The 12,942-nt window shown below is 42.4% G+C and overlaps 2 protein-coding genes across 20 annotated transcripts in view; one reads left to right on the forward strand and one right to left on the reverse strand.

Moving 5' to 3' along the window:
* CAMK2G (calcium/calmodulin dependent protein kinase II gamma) overlaps positions 1 to 10,837 on the reverse strand; it is a 278,435-nt gene extending 267,598 nt beyond the window's left edge. For 15 of the 18 annotated variants that reach the window (XM_068950439.1, XM_068950442.1, XM_068950433.1 and 12 more), the window contains exon 1: positions 936 to 1,115. In XM_068950439.1, the coding sequence (XP_068806540.1) occupies positions 936 to 1,028 (93 nt within the window). In that variant the 5' untranslated portion in view covers positions 1,029 to 1,115. Of the gene's footprint in view, positions 1 to 935; positions 1,116 to 10,600 lie in introns of those variants that run through there. The other 3 variants (XM_068950443.1, XM_068950449.1, XM_068950422.1) reach the window with 3 other exon arrangements.
* Positions 10,838 to 11,455: 618 nt separating this feature from the next.
* The window catches only part of VCL (vinculin), a 69,486-nt gene continuing 67,999 nt past the window's right edge, over positions 11,456 to 12,942 (forward strand). The window contains exon 1 of one of the 2 annotated variants that reach the window (XM_068950463.1): positions 11,456 to 11,943. In XM_068950463.1, the coding sequence (XP_068806564.1) occupies positions 11,776 to 11,943 (168 nt within the window). In that variant the 5' untranslated portion in view covers positions 11,456 to 11,775. Of the gene's footprint in view, positions 11,944 to 12,094; positions 12,503 to 12,942 lie in introns of those variants that run through there. The other variant, XM_068950464.1, reaches the window with a different exon arrangement.

The raw sequence follows: 12,942 nt of genomic DNA on the forward strand, positions 1-12,942 counted from the left end.
TTGTAACTGCTTCAGAAAGACACAGCATTAATAAAGTATTGCAACTATAATAATTTTCTCACATGAACAAGCAATTACAGAAAAATCCATTTCCTCTTGGCAGATTATAAGAAAGAAGAGGTTTTTTAGATGAATAATGTGCTTTAATAGTCAGGAAAGCAATAAATATCCAAACGCTACTTGTATTTTCTTCAGTTCTATCTTGTTCTCACATAATCCCTTACCAGGTCATATGTGAAATAAACCAGTGCCAGCTTTCAACTGCCTGATATCCTAGAGAAACTATTTTCCCCCAACTTGTACTCCTGCTAGCCCGCAGCAAATATTCTGGGACAAATGATACTCAACCACACATCCTCATTGGAGGATGCAAATAAAACACTGGCTCCATTCATGCTAATGGTGAGATAGGAAATGTAAGCAGAAAAGGTATGTCTACAAGCAAGAGGCAGCAAGTCAGCCTAAATCCAGAAAAGGTATGACAGCGTTTTATCAAAAGGTATGAAGTCCTGTGCCATAACTCCTATCACTGGTAGTGCTGAATTTGTTGTGCTTCTCTGTGAACCTATTTCTTTGTCCACCAGTTTCTCACTTACTCAATTAACGTGGACAAGGTGTGGTGAAATTACAGTCTAGGTACAGCTCATGAATTCATTTCACATAGCTGGGAGCCAAACAAACGTCTTCATTTTGTATCGCCAGAGCCTGATCAACACTCGTATTTAAAAATAAGAGCAGAATTCATATCTATTAAACGGAATATTTTTCTTTGAAAAATAAACTTATCTAAAATCAAAATTATGGCAACCTGTATTGAAATTTAAACTCAAATTATTTCATTACAATTATTGTATTAAAGTCACACAAGTTAAAGAAACAATACTACTGAAATGTCTTTGTGTTTGCTGATAAAACTTTGAAGTCAAACTACTGACCTGATGGAAGAAAGCGGCTAAACATCCAGAACTAGTCAGTGACAGCTGGACTCTCTTCCGCTGCAGCAGGAATTCTATTTTCTTTGTTGTCATTTACTCTTTTTAGTTCAATTGAGCAATTAGTTTGATCAGAACTGGGAAATCAGATGAGAATGAAAAGGTTTGCTTTCCTCTTCCAATCTACAACACAAAACGAGGTAACATTGAAACTTACAGCTTTTTGCTGTTGATTTAAATCAATTCATCCCGAGTTCAAAAGTAGCCATTACTTCATCAAAAGTTCAAAAGTAGTTATTATTGAATAACTATTGGCACTGAAACCCTTAATGTCATTTACAGCTGCAGATAGCATATATTTATTTTTTAATCTTCAACAAAGACCAACCAGTCAAAGCACGTACTGCAAGGGAGAGCCTTTTATCTCTTGCAAACTGAGTTTCAGACTCTATAATCATGTACATACAGAGATGCAAGGTGAAAAGCAGAACAAAACTGCAAATTTGGGCTTAAACCTTTAGGAGGAAAAAAATGTATTTTCCAAACAGCAGCCAAAGCAAAGTTTTCTTACAGAATAAAGTACAACATTTCTGCAGTTAAGACAAAAACAACTTTATCAAGGTTGCAACATTTCCCATTTAGGACAGTTCTGAAAGCTAATGGTATAATTTAGTACCACTCCTACTAAATTTTTCACTGACAGCACGTTAGCCTAATCACTATGTCTCAACTTTAACACTATAACCACAATTTGAGAAAGCTATGACTTGAAGTTTAAGAGCCCTTCCCCTCTCCGCTTGTACATGGTATCTTTCTTTTGGTGATCATGGTAGAGGGAAGGTATAGAAGCACACAAAAAAATTGTTTAGAACTTGTAGAAAGAAACGTTGATGCTTTTGCCTAATGGCATATAAATAATATACACCCATTTCCCAGTTACAGCCAAAAGAAATTCAAATTCAATTAATGTTCAGACTGAATTTACAACAGTTTCACAAGTTGTAAATACTGGCAATCAAATCTCTTGTGCTAAGAGAACACTGGATACTTCCTGTAGGCAGTCTGAAAAGTAAAATCTTTTACTTCTACCTTTATCTTAATACAGTCTCCTGCAAGAATAAGCACTACATCTCTTCCCTAGATGTTCTTGCCTGAGCTATTTTTCTAGAAAATTCCAAGTTCTTTCCCATTGAGCAAGGGAAAGTGGCCTACAGTTAATTTTTCTCCATAAAAAGCCTCTCCACCTCCATAAGAGGGTTTTTTTTTTTTTTTAAATGGCATTTCAATTTATAAGACATCAGCTTTAATTTCCTGGATTGTTTCTAAAAGCCAGGTTTACTCTTCATCCTGTCAAAAGGGCCTAAACCTTTTCTACGATGGAGTCAATAAAGGTACCACTTAAAGTATTCTGTAAACAGTGACTCACTAGAAATGCGAACCACTCTGCAGCCTGTTACTGTCAGACTTGCCCTTGCTGGTTTGGCTCTGTACTCCTTTGGCCTGGGAGCTGCTGCTCTCTGTGTGCCTGGCTGACACACAGCTACCACTACTTATGGAAGCTGGAAGCCTAGAATGTCTACAACAACCAAACACAAGTGAATCTACCAGCTACTGGTTAGAATCTGTTGAACCTCTACTTTCCTGGAGACTTTTTTGAAAGGTCCTCCCTACATTAAATGTATGTTATAGCTCTTGTTAAGCCTTCGAAGAAGGATTTGCAGAATGTGGGACCCAAATATTGGTGGATTTAGCTTGAGAGTCTGTTCTGGCAGAATTTCAACCCAGACCTCGTAGTAACTCCCACTAATCTTCTCACAAGCATGCCCCTTATGAGTCCTCCTGATGAGTTTGCAAACCCAATGGATTGGGATTGTCAGAGTATGGATAAGCATGCCAATTTGGGGATAAGTGCACTATTGCATACTGAAAACCAGAATGGAAAAGAATTGCACTTCTGTTGTTCAGATCCTATTACAGTTAAAGTTCAATGACACTTCTTTCTGCTATCACACTATTTGTATTTCATTCCCTTATTCTGACTAAAACATTACAGCAGTCACCTTTCTGAACCAGTTCCAAGAAGCTCATGTAGTCCAACTGAGACTGAGGATGGCTTCCCAGGCTATTACGGCTGCTTCTCTTCTCCCATATTTGGAAGTTGGCCTGCAGTATGGAGATCCCTTGTGGATTTTTGTTTAAATTCCACAGTCACTGTTGCACATTACCATTTCCTTCAACTGATGTAAATCAAATACAGTATGAGTGAAAAATGTGAGTCTAGCCTTGCCTAACTGCTTTGCAAGGGAAGCTAATGAATGCAGAAAGTTTGTCTCAGAGGAGAAGATGTTTCACAAGCACAGCATGCCTTGCACAGCATGACATTGCTGAGGCTATTGACCCTCATTTGGCAGCAGTTTGCACACGCTTTATCACTATGTACCACAGTTAATTGGCAACGCTGACACAGTATGCAAAGGAAGAATCACACACTTGCATGAGACATTTATCTACTCTCAGGGACATTTTTCGATACATAAAGCCCAAGGATTGTAGATTTCATTTCATCCCAGAAATCCTAGGGCATCTGGGTTACTTTTTGCTACTCATCTTCCAGAGACAGCAGAATTTAAACATCCACTTGTTTCAAAGAATGTTACATTTTTATTAATTGACTTTTCTTGTTAGTGAACTGAATACATGATATCATAGGCAACATAATACCTTTTTTAGGAATTATTCTAAAACATTTTAACAGAACTAATGGTTCATGGCCAAGTTCCTTTAGGAGGTTTACAAGCCTCTCATTCCTATCTCTGAATATTCTCATGAGTAATTTCACCGGTGTAATGGGGCAAAAATCTAGAACACTAATACCTGATCCCACAGGAAAGTAAGGCAAAGCACAGGGCTGTTCTTCCATATGCGCAAGAGATTCACAATTTAATTCTTACTAGCCATGAATCTAGCTACAGAGGAGACCAAGAAAGAACAGCCTGATGAAAGAACATCAGGCTTCTAAGACTATTATTCCAGACATAAAACGTCATGAGGGCAGTCTTTTCCAGTCCAGGAATGTTACATAGGTCAATGTAAATCTGGAATCTCCTCTTTACAACACTATAAAACTCCCCTTGCAGCACTGAGGATCTTTAAACCTATGAGTGGAATAGCACTGAATACATCCTATTCTGTTTATGACACCGCTGCATTTTTAAAACAAACAGAGAACAAAAAGTATCCATTCACAAAGCAATCTTAAGATGAGTCCTACTGAATTTGACTTGCAAGTGTAAGGTTCAATTACATGAAACTAATTGTACGCTCAGCATTTCAAGTTTAGTCAAGACAAATTAATAGATAGAAAGCAGATAACGTACTCAAAAAGCACATTGGTATGATTTAGTCTATGTATTTATATTTCATTACGTATGAAAAGAGTTTATACATATATACAGAAATTGGTGCTGTCTAGCAATTTCTGAGTATTTCATAACTTGGCCATTTAGTACTTGCTGATGGCAATAAGCTTCTGTTATCTATGATATAAAGTCACAAATCCTTAGTATGTAAGATAAATAAGATACTTATTTAAGCCATAAACTCCAAGAAAGAGTTAAACCTTTTCAAGATTATCCAGTAAAAAACTATTATAGGTACATAGTCAAAGAGTTATTACTAACTATAGTATTATTTCATTTTTGTCAGTGGCTTTTCCAGAAATCTTGGCCAGTCCAAAGTCTCTAGCTTTGTGGTGAACTGGAATGTACACAAAACTGCAGAAAACCCTGAGCCTGTTAATTCTGCAGAAGGGATATATACAACTCCGGAGACTCCAAATCAGCAAAACATTTAAAATTTCAGTCTACTTTTACACTTACATATATATATATATATATTTATATATATACACACACACACACACACACACACTTTAACACTTTGATGGATCAAATCCAACATGAGGAACTCCTGGGAAAGGAGCTGATATATACAAGCACATAATGGGGGGGGGGGGGGGGGCTTGCTGAGCTGAAACAGATGCTGATAAACACGCAGCCATAAAAAGAGCCAAGTATTGTATAGGTCAGCCACATAGGCTGATTTGGATACAAGGGTCCTTGAAATTGAAGTAAATATAACTACATGTAAAAATGCTTAATCAAGCATCAAGTGTTCTTGCAATGGACATCAAAGTTTCAGAAGCTACTGTGCACACGTCAGCTGAGGTGATTTAAATCTGTCAATTTCAGTGCAAAGTGAAACAGGGAAGCTTAAACTGAGCTAGTGAGAAGAACTTAAGCCAGCTTTTCCACTTCATAAGCAAAATGCACAAGAAGCATACAAGAAGTCAGTTACCGCATCTCAACTGATAGACACAAGAGCTTTGTAAACTGAACTTGATCACAAGAGTTTGACTGCTTCAAAAAAAAAAGTTCTTGCAAAAGAACCAAGGTGCAGCAAAGGCCATTTTAAGCTGAATGACAGTGTTCCCATGAGGTTTAATATTCTTAACTTAAACACACTTAATATCTTAGTGCATTTGACTCAGTGTTCCCGTGTCCATAAATGGACATGACTGTACACGTGTACTAAATTATTAGTGGTAACATGAATGTTTTAGTTTAGACTAAACACTGCAAATAAGGCCCTTCACAGAAGTCTTTAGATTATCTACAAACAATGCATTTAACTGACGGACTCTGAGCCAGAACGCACATACTCAGAACACACATATACATCTGCCATTGCCTAAAAACTTCATTTAAAAGAACGCAGCTACAGTCAATGCTGATAATTAGTGGGATATATAGGAACAGTTTGTTGTCTTTAATTCTTTTTCTTTCAGTGATACTGGTCTATCTGGTCAAGTAATCAAGCTCCTGAAAATTACCTACTGCCTATTAAAAATCTAGCATAGGTTCAGAGTAATGTTGCCACCAGGGCCAAAAAGTATTTTGTTTTCATTTACTGTGAACAGACGGTAATTTTAACTACATATAAGCTATCATACCTGCTTTATACATACATAGGTACATGATAATATATACTCATTTGGAATTTTTCAAAAGTATGAAAATTCTTTTTTTTTTTTTTGACTGTCATTCCTAGTCACCGGTCTCTAGAAAAAGCATTTATATGCATATGAATAAAAGTGTTTATTTTTCTTTTCCACATCTGTTTTCTGTTCTTGAAAACACTGCTTGAATTACAATTAAAATTGTAGGATATACAGCTAAAATTGTTGTAATGCTCCAAGATAAACCACTTAAGAATGCAGTGTGGTTACTAAAACTTTTTGGACTCAGAGCAATCGGCAGAATAACTCAAAGATGAAAAAATAAACTCAGTTTGTACTCTTGGCTTCTCAGTAGATGTTACATAGCTGTGTATACCTTGTAGCAAGAATCTTCTTGAACAAGATACTGCATTGGTAGCAGCATTCTCTGCAAACCTAAGCCCATTACACTTCAACAACACAACAAACCTACAGAAGGGCAGCTAGGCACTGAGCAGTGTTGTGTAATGAAATAAGGTTAGTAATCAGGAGATAGTTGACAATTCCGTTTGAAAGTTTTGTATCCCAGATAGGCTGCTATCTAGCTCAGATAGCGACTAATGATTAGTCAGCGCAGAAAAATCACGAGGTGTTGGTCTCCTCACAATTTCTAGCATACAAGTTTCTAAAATGATATTCTATCAGCCAAGACATAGGACTGAACAGAACCTAAGCTGGTCTCATGGTAGAAGTCATAATGGCAAGGCACATTGACAGAATAATCTGATGAAGATATACTGTCATAGCTCCTCAGTAATCTGCTCTTTCTTTTCCCTTAGTTGTTAGGTTCAGTTCTGTTCTCAGGTGTGAAATGTATCCTTTCTGTGCTAGTGGCTACATACTAGAGCTCTCAGTAAAGTAATACCATTCAACAACAAACCCATGATTAACTTGCAATGTGTTTAATGTCGACACTACCACAAAAAGGGGGAAAAAAGTCTCTCTCTCTTTTTTTTTTTTTAAGCACATTCCTTCCAACATCCAGTGCTTAATCCTTATATTAACCAAAGTTAATGGCTTAATATGAGGGAAGTGCAAAATGCGTTGACCTTATAGTCCTATGTCCACTGACTACCAAACTTCAACCCTCCTGATGTTGATTCAAAAAAAAAAAAAAATGTTTCACAGCATTTAAGTAAACTTTTTGGGCAGCTAATTTAGGTGTTATTCAGAAAAGTTAGAAGCTGCTACAGTCAAGGAGCAACATCAGGCCCTTCCAGAGAAAAGTGATTCAGTACACTCAAGTTAAATATCTAGAAAACCTAATCCTCCTGTGTTGTGGTACCTAATACCAAAACCATCTACTGTAAAATGTAGGTTAGTGCTTACAGCTAGGCAGACTCACGGACTTAATTGAAGTATTCATGCGAGCAAAACACCTCCTAATTATAAACAATCACAAGTTCAGCAAGCTCTCTGAAAATGGTTCTGTTCCACTGCTCCTGCCAGTTGCCATTGCAGTGCTATGCACCCCCACGGCAGCACGCAGTATGAACAGGGAGGCAGAACCCGCCAAAAGACACTGCAGAAGATGCAGCATTGCAGCTACATTGTTTGTTAGCATGCAGCATCCTCCCCTTTCTACTGAAGTCTATTACTTTTGTATCATACATCTCACTTATTTCAGTGGAAGTAAAGAATGGGTTTCTTTAATTCATTAAAAGATGCACTAACATATGGAGGTAGCCATATGTGAGAAGGTAGTGAGAAGGAGCCAGCAACAATACCACTGCTCTATTACAGACCTGCAGAAAGTGTGGAAAGCAAAAACCAAATTGTCAGAAAGAAACTACTCAGTTAAAGTAACAAAATTTAAAAAATGTAGATCTGGTCAACATAGAATTGACTTATGTCATGGACATTTAGAGGTCTTTATGCTCAGTAGATGCAGCATGGAATCATATTTTCTTATTTCATTATGGCCCAACTTTCATTAAAATCAGAGGGAAGAGATTCAGTGCCTCTACTCTAACCTGGATCAAGCCAAATACAGTCTTTTATCTTCTTGTGTAGCCTCATCATAATTTTGTAAAAAAGGGAATACAAGTAAGACTGTGCCTATAGCATTTTTTTATCCAGGGAATTTCATGTTATAAGAATTTATTAACTGATGGTCTGGCACAGAGAGAAAGTTCGGCCTTGAATTCAGTGGAGATTCCTGTAAGCACAAATGTTTGCTGGCATAAAGTTCTTTGGAGAACTGGGTTTAAGTGAACTCACCCGAGTTCTACTCATGAAATAGCAACAGATATGGAAAGTGTCTTATAAACTAATCTTTTTGTCTAACCACTTTATCTTATTTGGGATGCTCAGCACCACTACAATGCTTCTTAATAATACTAAAATTTTGAGTGGGGGGGAAGGGAAAGAGGTTCACCATTTCTTTTTTCTCAGTGGGAATTCACCATTGCATGTGCAATACCAGATTGGAAATAGGACAAATAAAGTAATTCATACATTTCCACCTTGGGCTCAATAAACAGAAAATATTGGGATCAAAATCTGTCATTATCTTGTAGTCATCTGTTAGGATCTGGAGAGTTAGTAAAACCATAAACTGGAGAAGCAAGCTCACAGTAGGAGCATAATTAATGCACAATTACAGATATAGAATGGTGCAAAGGACAAAAGAATTTGCTTTAAAAAAATGTTGTTGCTATTCATATGACATCAATGTGACAGATTTGAATACTGCAAAGAAAAGAGAAAACAACGTAAAGGTGGTACTGAAAAAAAAGGCAGTGCTGCATGTATTGATAGCTGTTCCTTTCATGATTTTGCTGGATGCGGCTTCAAAAATTACAGTTAGTAAGAGCAATAACAAGCAGAGAATTTCAGTGACGAGACTACTGTACTACAGTCATGTAGTATAGACAATAAAAGTTAATTTTTGCATTTGCAAAAATCACTCCAATATAACCCAGATGCTGAAACTAAGCTCGTAATACCGCCTGACCCCCCCCCCCCCACAAATATACAAATTTTGGCCTTGTAGGTGAATAGTTTCAGAAGCTTGCCAAAGATGTCCATATGTTCTTTATATTTTATTTTGCCTGTAGTGACTGTACCTATTAGAACCACCATGACAGCCTTTTAGAATGATCAAACAACACATTTTCAGTTCTTTAAAAAATAAGTAGAGGCCTGCAGCTACAACTCAGTATACAAGATCCCAGACTTAAAGTAATTATTTTCATCAGAGAACTTAGCTCATGCGCAAGTTCCACAAAAGACTAAATAAGTGGTTTATTAGGTTTGCATACTTCCACAAAATGGAATTTAGCAGATGATTAGTTCATAACATGGACTAATTGCTTTCTGTAATTTCCAGCTGCTGCACATTACTATCCATAAGGATTTTTATGTGTACTCATTATTACTGATCCATAATATGCTAAAGAGGCATTACTGGGAATGCATATACTAGAAATAGCAAGTAAAATGTGATATAGCTAATAGCATGCAGTACACTTACAGTGTATAATGTAACTTCATATACTCATTATCACTAAAAAGCTGATTATTTTAAGTACGTCTTGAATGTCAGTACAGAATTTGGTTATCTGTTATTGAGCCTACAGATACACCTGTTTCTGAACAAAATTAGGCAGTACAGCATGGAAATTAGTAGTCTGACCTCTTCCACTGAAAACTGAATAAATACCCACATGTAAACACGATTCTTTTGTAGAGAAGAAAGAAAAAATAAAAATAAAAATAAAAAATATAAAAAAGAAATCCAGAACTAGAAGTATTACCAGCATTTCTAAGCGTGCACAAAATGCACGTAACAAAAAATCTGTTTTTCTTATCTCTTTGGGCCTACAACCCATCCCAGGAGCCCCAACAAAAACAGCTTAACTGCTACAAGTTGTAATGACAAATCCTTATGCACATCAGTACACTTGCTGATTTAATTGCTCTTTCTATATGTATCACTGTCTGTACAAAAAGGGCATCCTATTTGTTCTGAAATACTTAGAAATCTCATCTCTTGCAGAGCTAGTCTGACAGGAACACTGATTTATATCTTAAAATAGCAGCACCAGGACAAAAATACCTAAAAGCTAGTAATATTTTTCCAAATCTAATTCTGTGCTCACGTTATCAAGGAAAGGAAGAAATACAGACTGCAATCCCGTAAACCCTTACTCACATGCTTTGTTTTATTATCATGAGTACTCCCAGTGTCACTAGAGACATTGCACAGGCAGAGCCTGACAGCAAGGGAGAGAGCCAGCAACGGAGCGCTACCTATGAGCTCACAGACTGAGTTTTGTTAAGACTCGGAATGGTATTCGGAGGCCTCAAGACAGCAGGCTCATAAATAACAGCACTTTAACGTGCCGGGGGAGAGCGTGTAGCTGACCTTTCGTGGCAGGCTGCTCGCGCTGCAGGCAGCTGCTTGGGCCGCCACGCTAATTGAATTCGTCCCTAGCTACTGGACACCAGGTCTGTGGCACTTCATTCCTAACAGCAGAGTCGCAGACAGCCACGCTCCAGAATCAGCATTACTGAAAAAAAAGGATTGCTTTTACTCTCTGGCTACTGTTTACACTTCTTCCCCCCAAAAACGTGACTCTTCTAAATATATTTAACTGAGCTTCCATACCTGTGCTGCTATTATCGCCTGATACGTGTATAACGGCAAAACCCGTAAACCACGGGTCGCTTGCCCCCTAGTTTCTCTAGCGGGCCAGGTCGAGCCGCTGCCTACCCGAGCTCTCCACGCAAGCGGCCCCGCCACCGGCCCTAGGCCGGGGCGTCCCAGCCGAGAGCCGCTCGCCCCGGCCCCGAGGACCGCGCCCCGCCGCCAGCCAAGTTCCCTCAGGGCCGGCGGCGGAAGGGCGGCGGACCGCAGCTGGGCGGACCGCGGCCGGGCCGGAGCGCCTTGCGGTGTGGGGGCAGGGGGGCCGGCTGCGGGCGCGAGCCGCGCGCTCCCCCGGGGGAACCTTCCCGAAACGGCGGTCAGCCACAGGGAGCGGGGTAGGGGCGCCACCCCCCCCCCCCAACTACCACCACCACCACTGCCTCCCCCAGCCAGGCATAGGTACGGACACCCACACGGTCTCCACGGCAAAAGCAGCGGCGCTGCCCGGCCGGGCACTAGCAACGCTCCTAACGGATGAAACCGTCACTCCCGCCAGGCTGGGGGGGGAGGGGGCGGGGCAGCCCGGGGCGCAGGAATCCCGCCACCCCCTCCCTCCTGGCCACTATCCCAGTGCCCTGGCTTTAATCATCTCCTTTTATGGACACCAGAATGTCTGACGTCATCCCAACCCTGGGAAACCAGCGCCCGCGCAACCGAGCTTGGTTGGGAAGGCGGGTTGGGTGGGAAAGGCGGGGGAGAGGCGGGGGGGAGGCTCTGGAATGTTGATGGACGCGGCGCTGCACCACTGGGAGTGGCGGGCGCGGCGCGACCATTGGGCGAGGGCGGCCGAGGGGGCGGGGAGCCGTGGGAGGGGGTAGGGTGTCGTGGTTGAAAACCCGCCGCCTGGCTGCGGGGGGGTGCTAGTGCGGGGTGGGTGCTGCTGGAGGGAGGCGGCAGGGCAGCGAGTTCGAGTCCCGCCTTCACTAGCCTGCCTGGGGAGCTGCTTCTCAGGGCCGCTGTAATCCGCCAAGGGGCAGCGGTGCGGGGGAGGCTTTGCGGGTTTTTTTCCTTCTCCTTTTCCCCTCCCTTTCTTCGGCGAAGGCCGCGGCTTTCTCCGTGGGTCACCAGCCCGCCGGGACAGAGTTCCCCAGGAGTTTGTGCGGACTTCGGGTCCCGGCCCCCGCCCCGCCGCCGCCATGCCCGTCTTCCACACGCGCACGATCGAGAGTATCCTGGAGCCGGTAGCCCAGCAGATCTCCCACCTGGTCATCATGCACGAGGAGGGTGAGGTGGACGGCAAGGCCATCCCGGACCTCACCGCCCCCGTGTCGGCTGTGCAGGCCGCTGTCAGCAACCTGGTGCGGGTGAGTGCTCCGGCGCCCTCCGCCGCGCCATGCCGCTCCGCTCCGCTCCTCTCCCCTCACAGCAGTAACTTTCTTCACCGCCACCAACTTGGGCGCGGGGCCCCTCCGCCCGTGCCGGCCTGGCGCGCGCAGGTGCGCGGGGCCCCGCCCCGCCGCGCTGGCCGTTGGTCGCCCAACCGACACCCCGTAACGGACGCGCCGGGGTCGTCGGGCGGCGGCCCGGTGCAGCGGGAAACGGAGCGCCGCGAAAGGCGAGTTAGAGGCTCTCTGGGCCTCGGCGGCCCCGTCCGAGAGCCGCTCGCGGCCATGCCGGGCCGGGGGAGGGGCGCGGGGAGCGGAGCTGGGGCGCAGGAGGTGCCCAAGCAGCCGGTCGTCCCGGGTCTGCGCAGCTGGGGCAGCCTCCTCCTTCTGCCCCTGAGGTACCGCGCCGGCTGCGAGCGCCGCGAGGGGCCGTAGGTACCGCTCTTTGCGCCGCCCGCCCCGTCCAGTGCGGAGCGCTCCCTGAAACGTCTCGTCTTTGATGTCCCGTATGTGTTTTGCTGTCCTGGAAACTCCTTTTGTAAGTGCATTCACTGTAACAGGTAGAATACTTATCTATCCTTTAGAGGAGGAAAAAGAAAAGTGGAAACTGGGAAGGCTTTTAGCGCCGATTTGTATCGGTGAAGATGAAGGCTGGCACTCACAATGCAGGAGCTGAGAAGGGACTGGCCTCTAGTTTCTGGGCAAAGTTTGGAGCTGTAGGTCTGTGTGTTATATAGCCTCAAGTGCGAGTAACTCTTTGCTTGACTGAAAATCAACTTGAATCCCTTGACTTCTTCAAGGCAGCTATAGATAGTGTGAGTTTTCGAGATATGAGTATATGCAATAAGGGCATATCAATCTGAGAAGTGTGAACGACTAACATGTTTGGAATGTTTTGGTTGTATTAATTCTGTTGTAACTAACTGCATCAAAAGAATAGCAAACTTGCAATGCAGAAATGTATCTGCCTTGAAATGG

The sequence above is a fragment of the Struthio camelus genome, chromosome 7, assembly GCF_040807025.1.
Source record: "Struthio camelus isolate bStrCam1 chromosome 7, bStrCam1.hap1, whole genome shotgun sequence".
Lineage (NCBI taxonomy): Eukaryota > Metazoa > Chordata > Aves > Struthioniformes > Struthionidae > Struthio > Struthio camelus.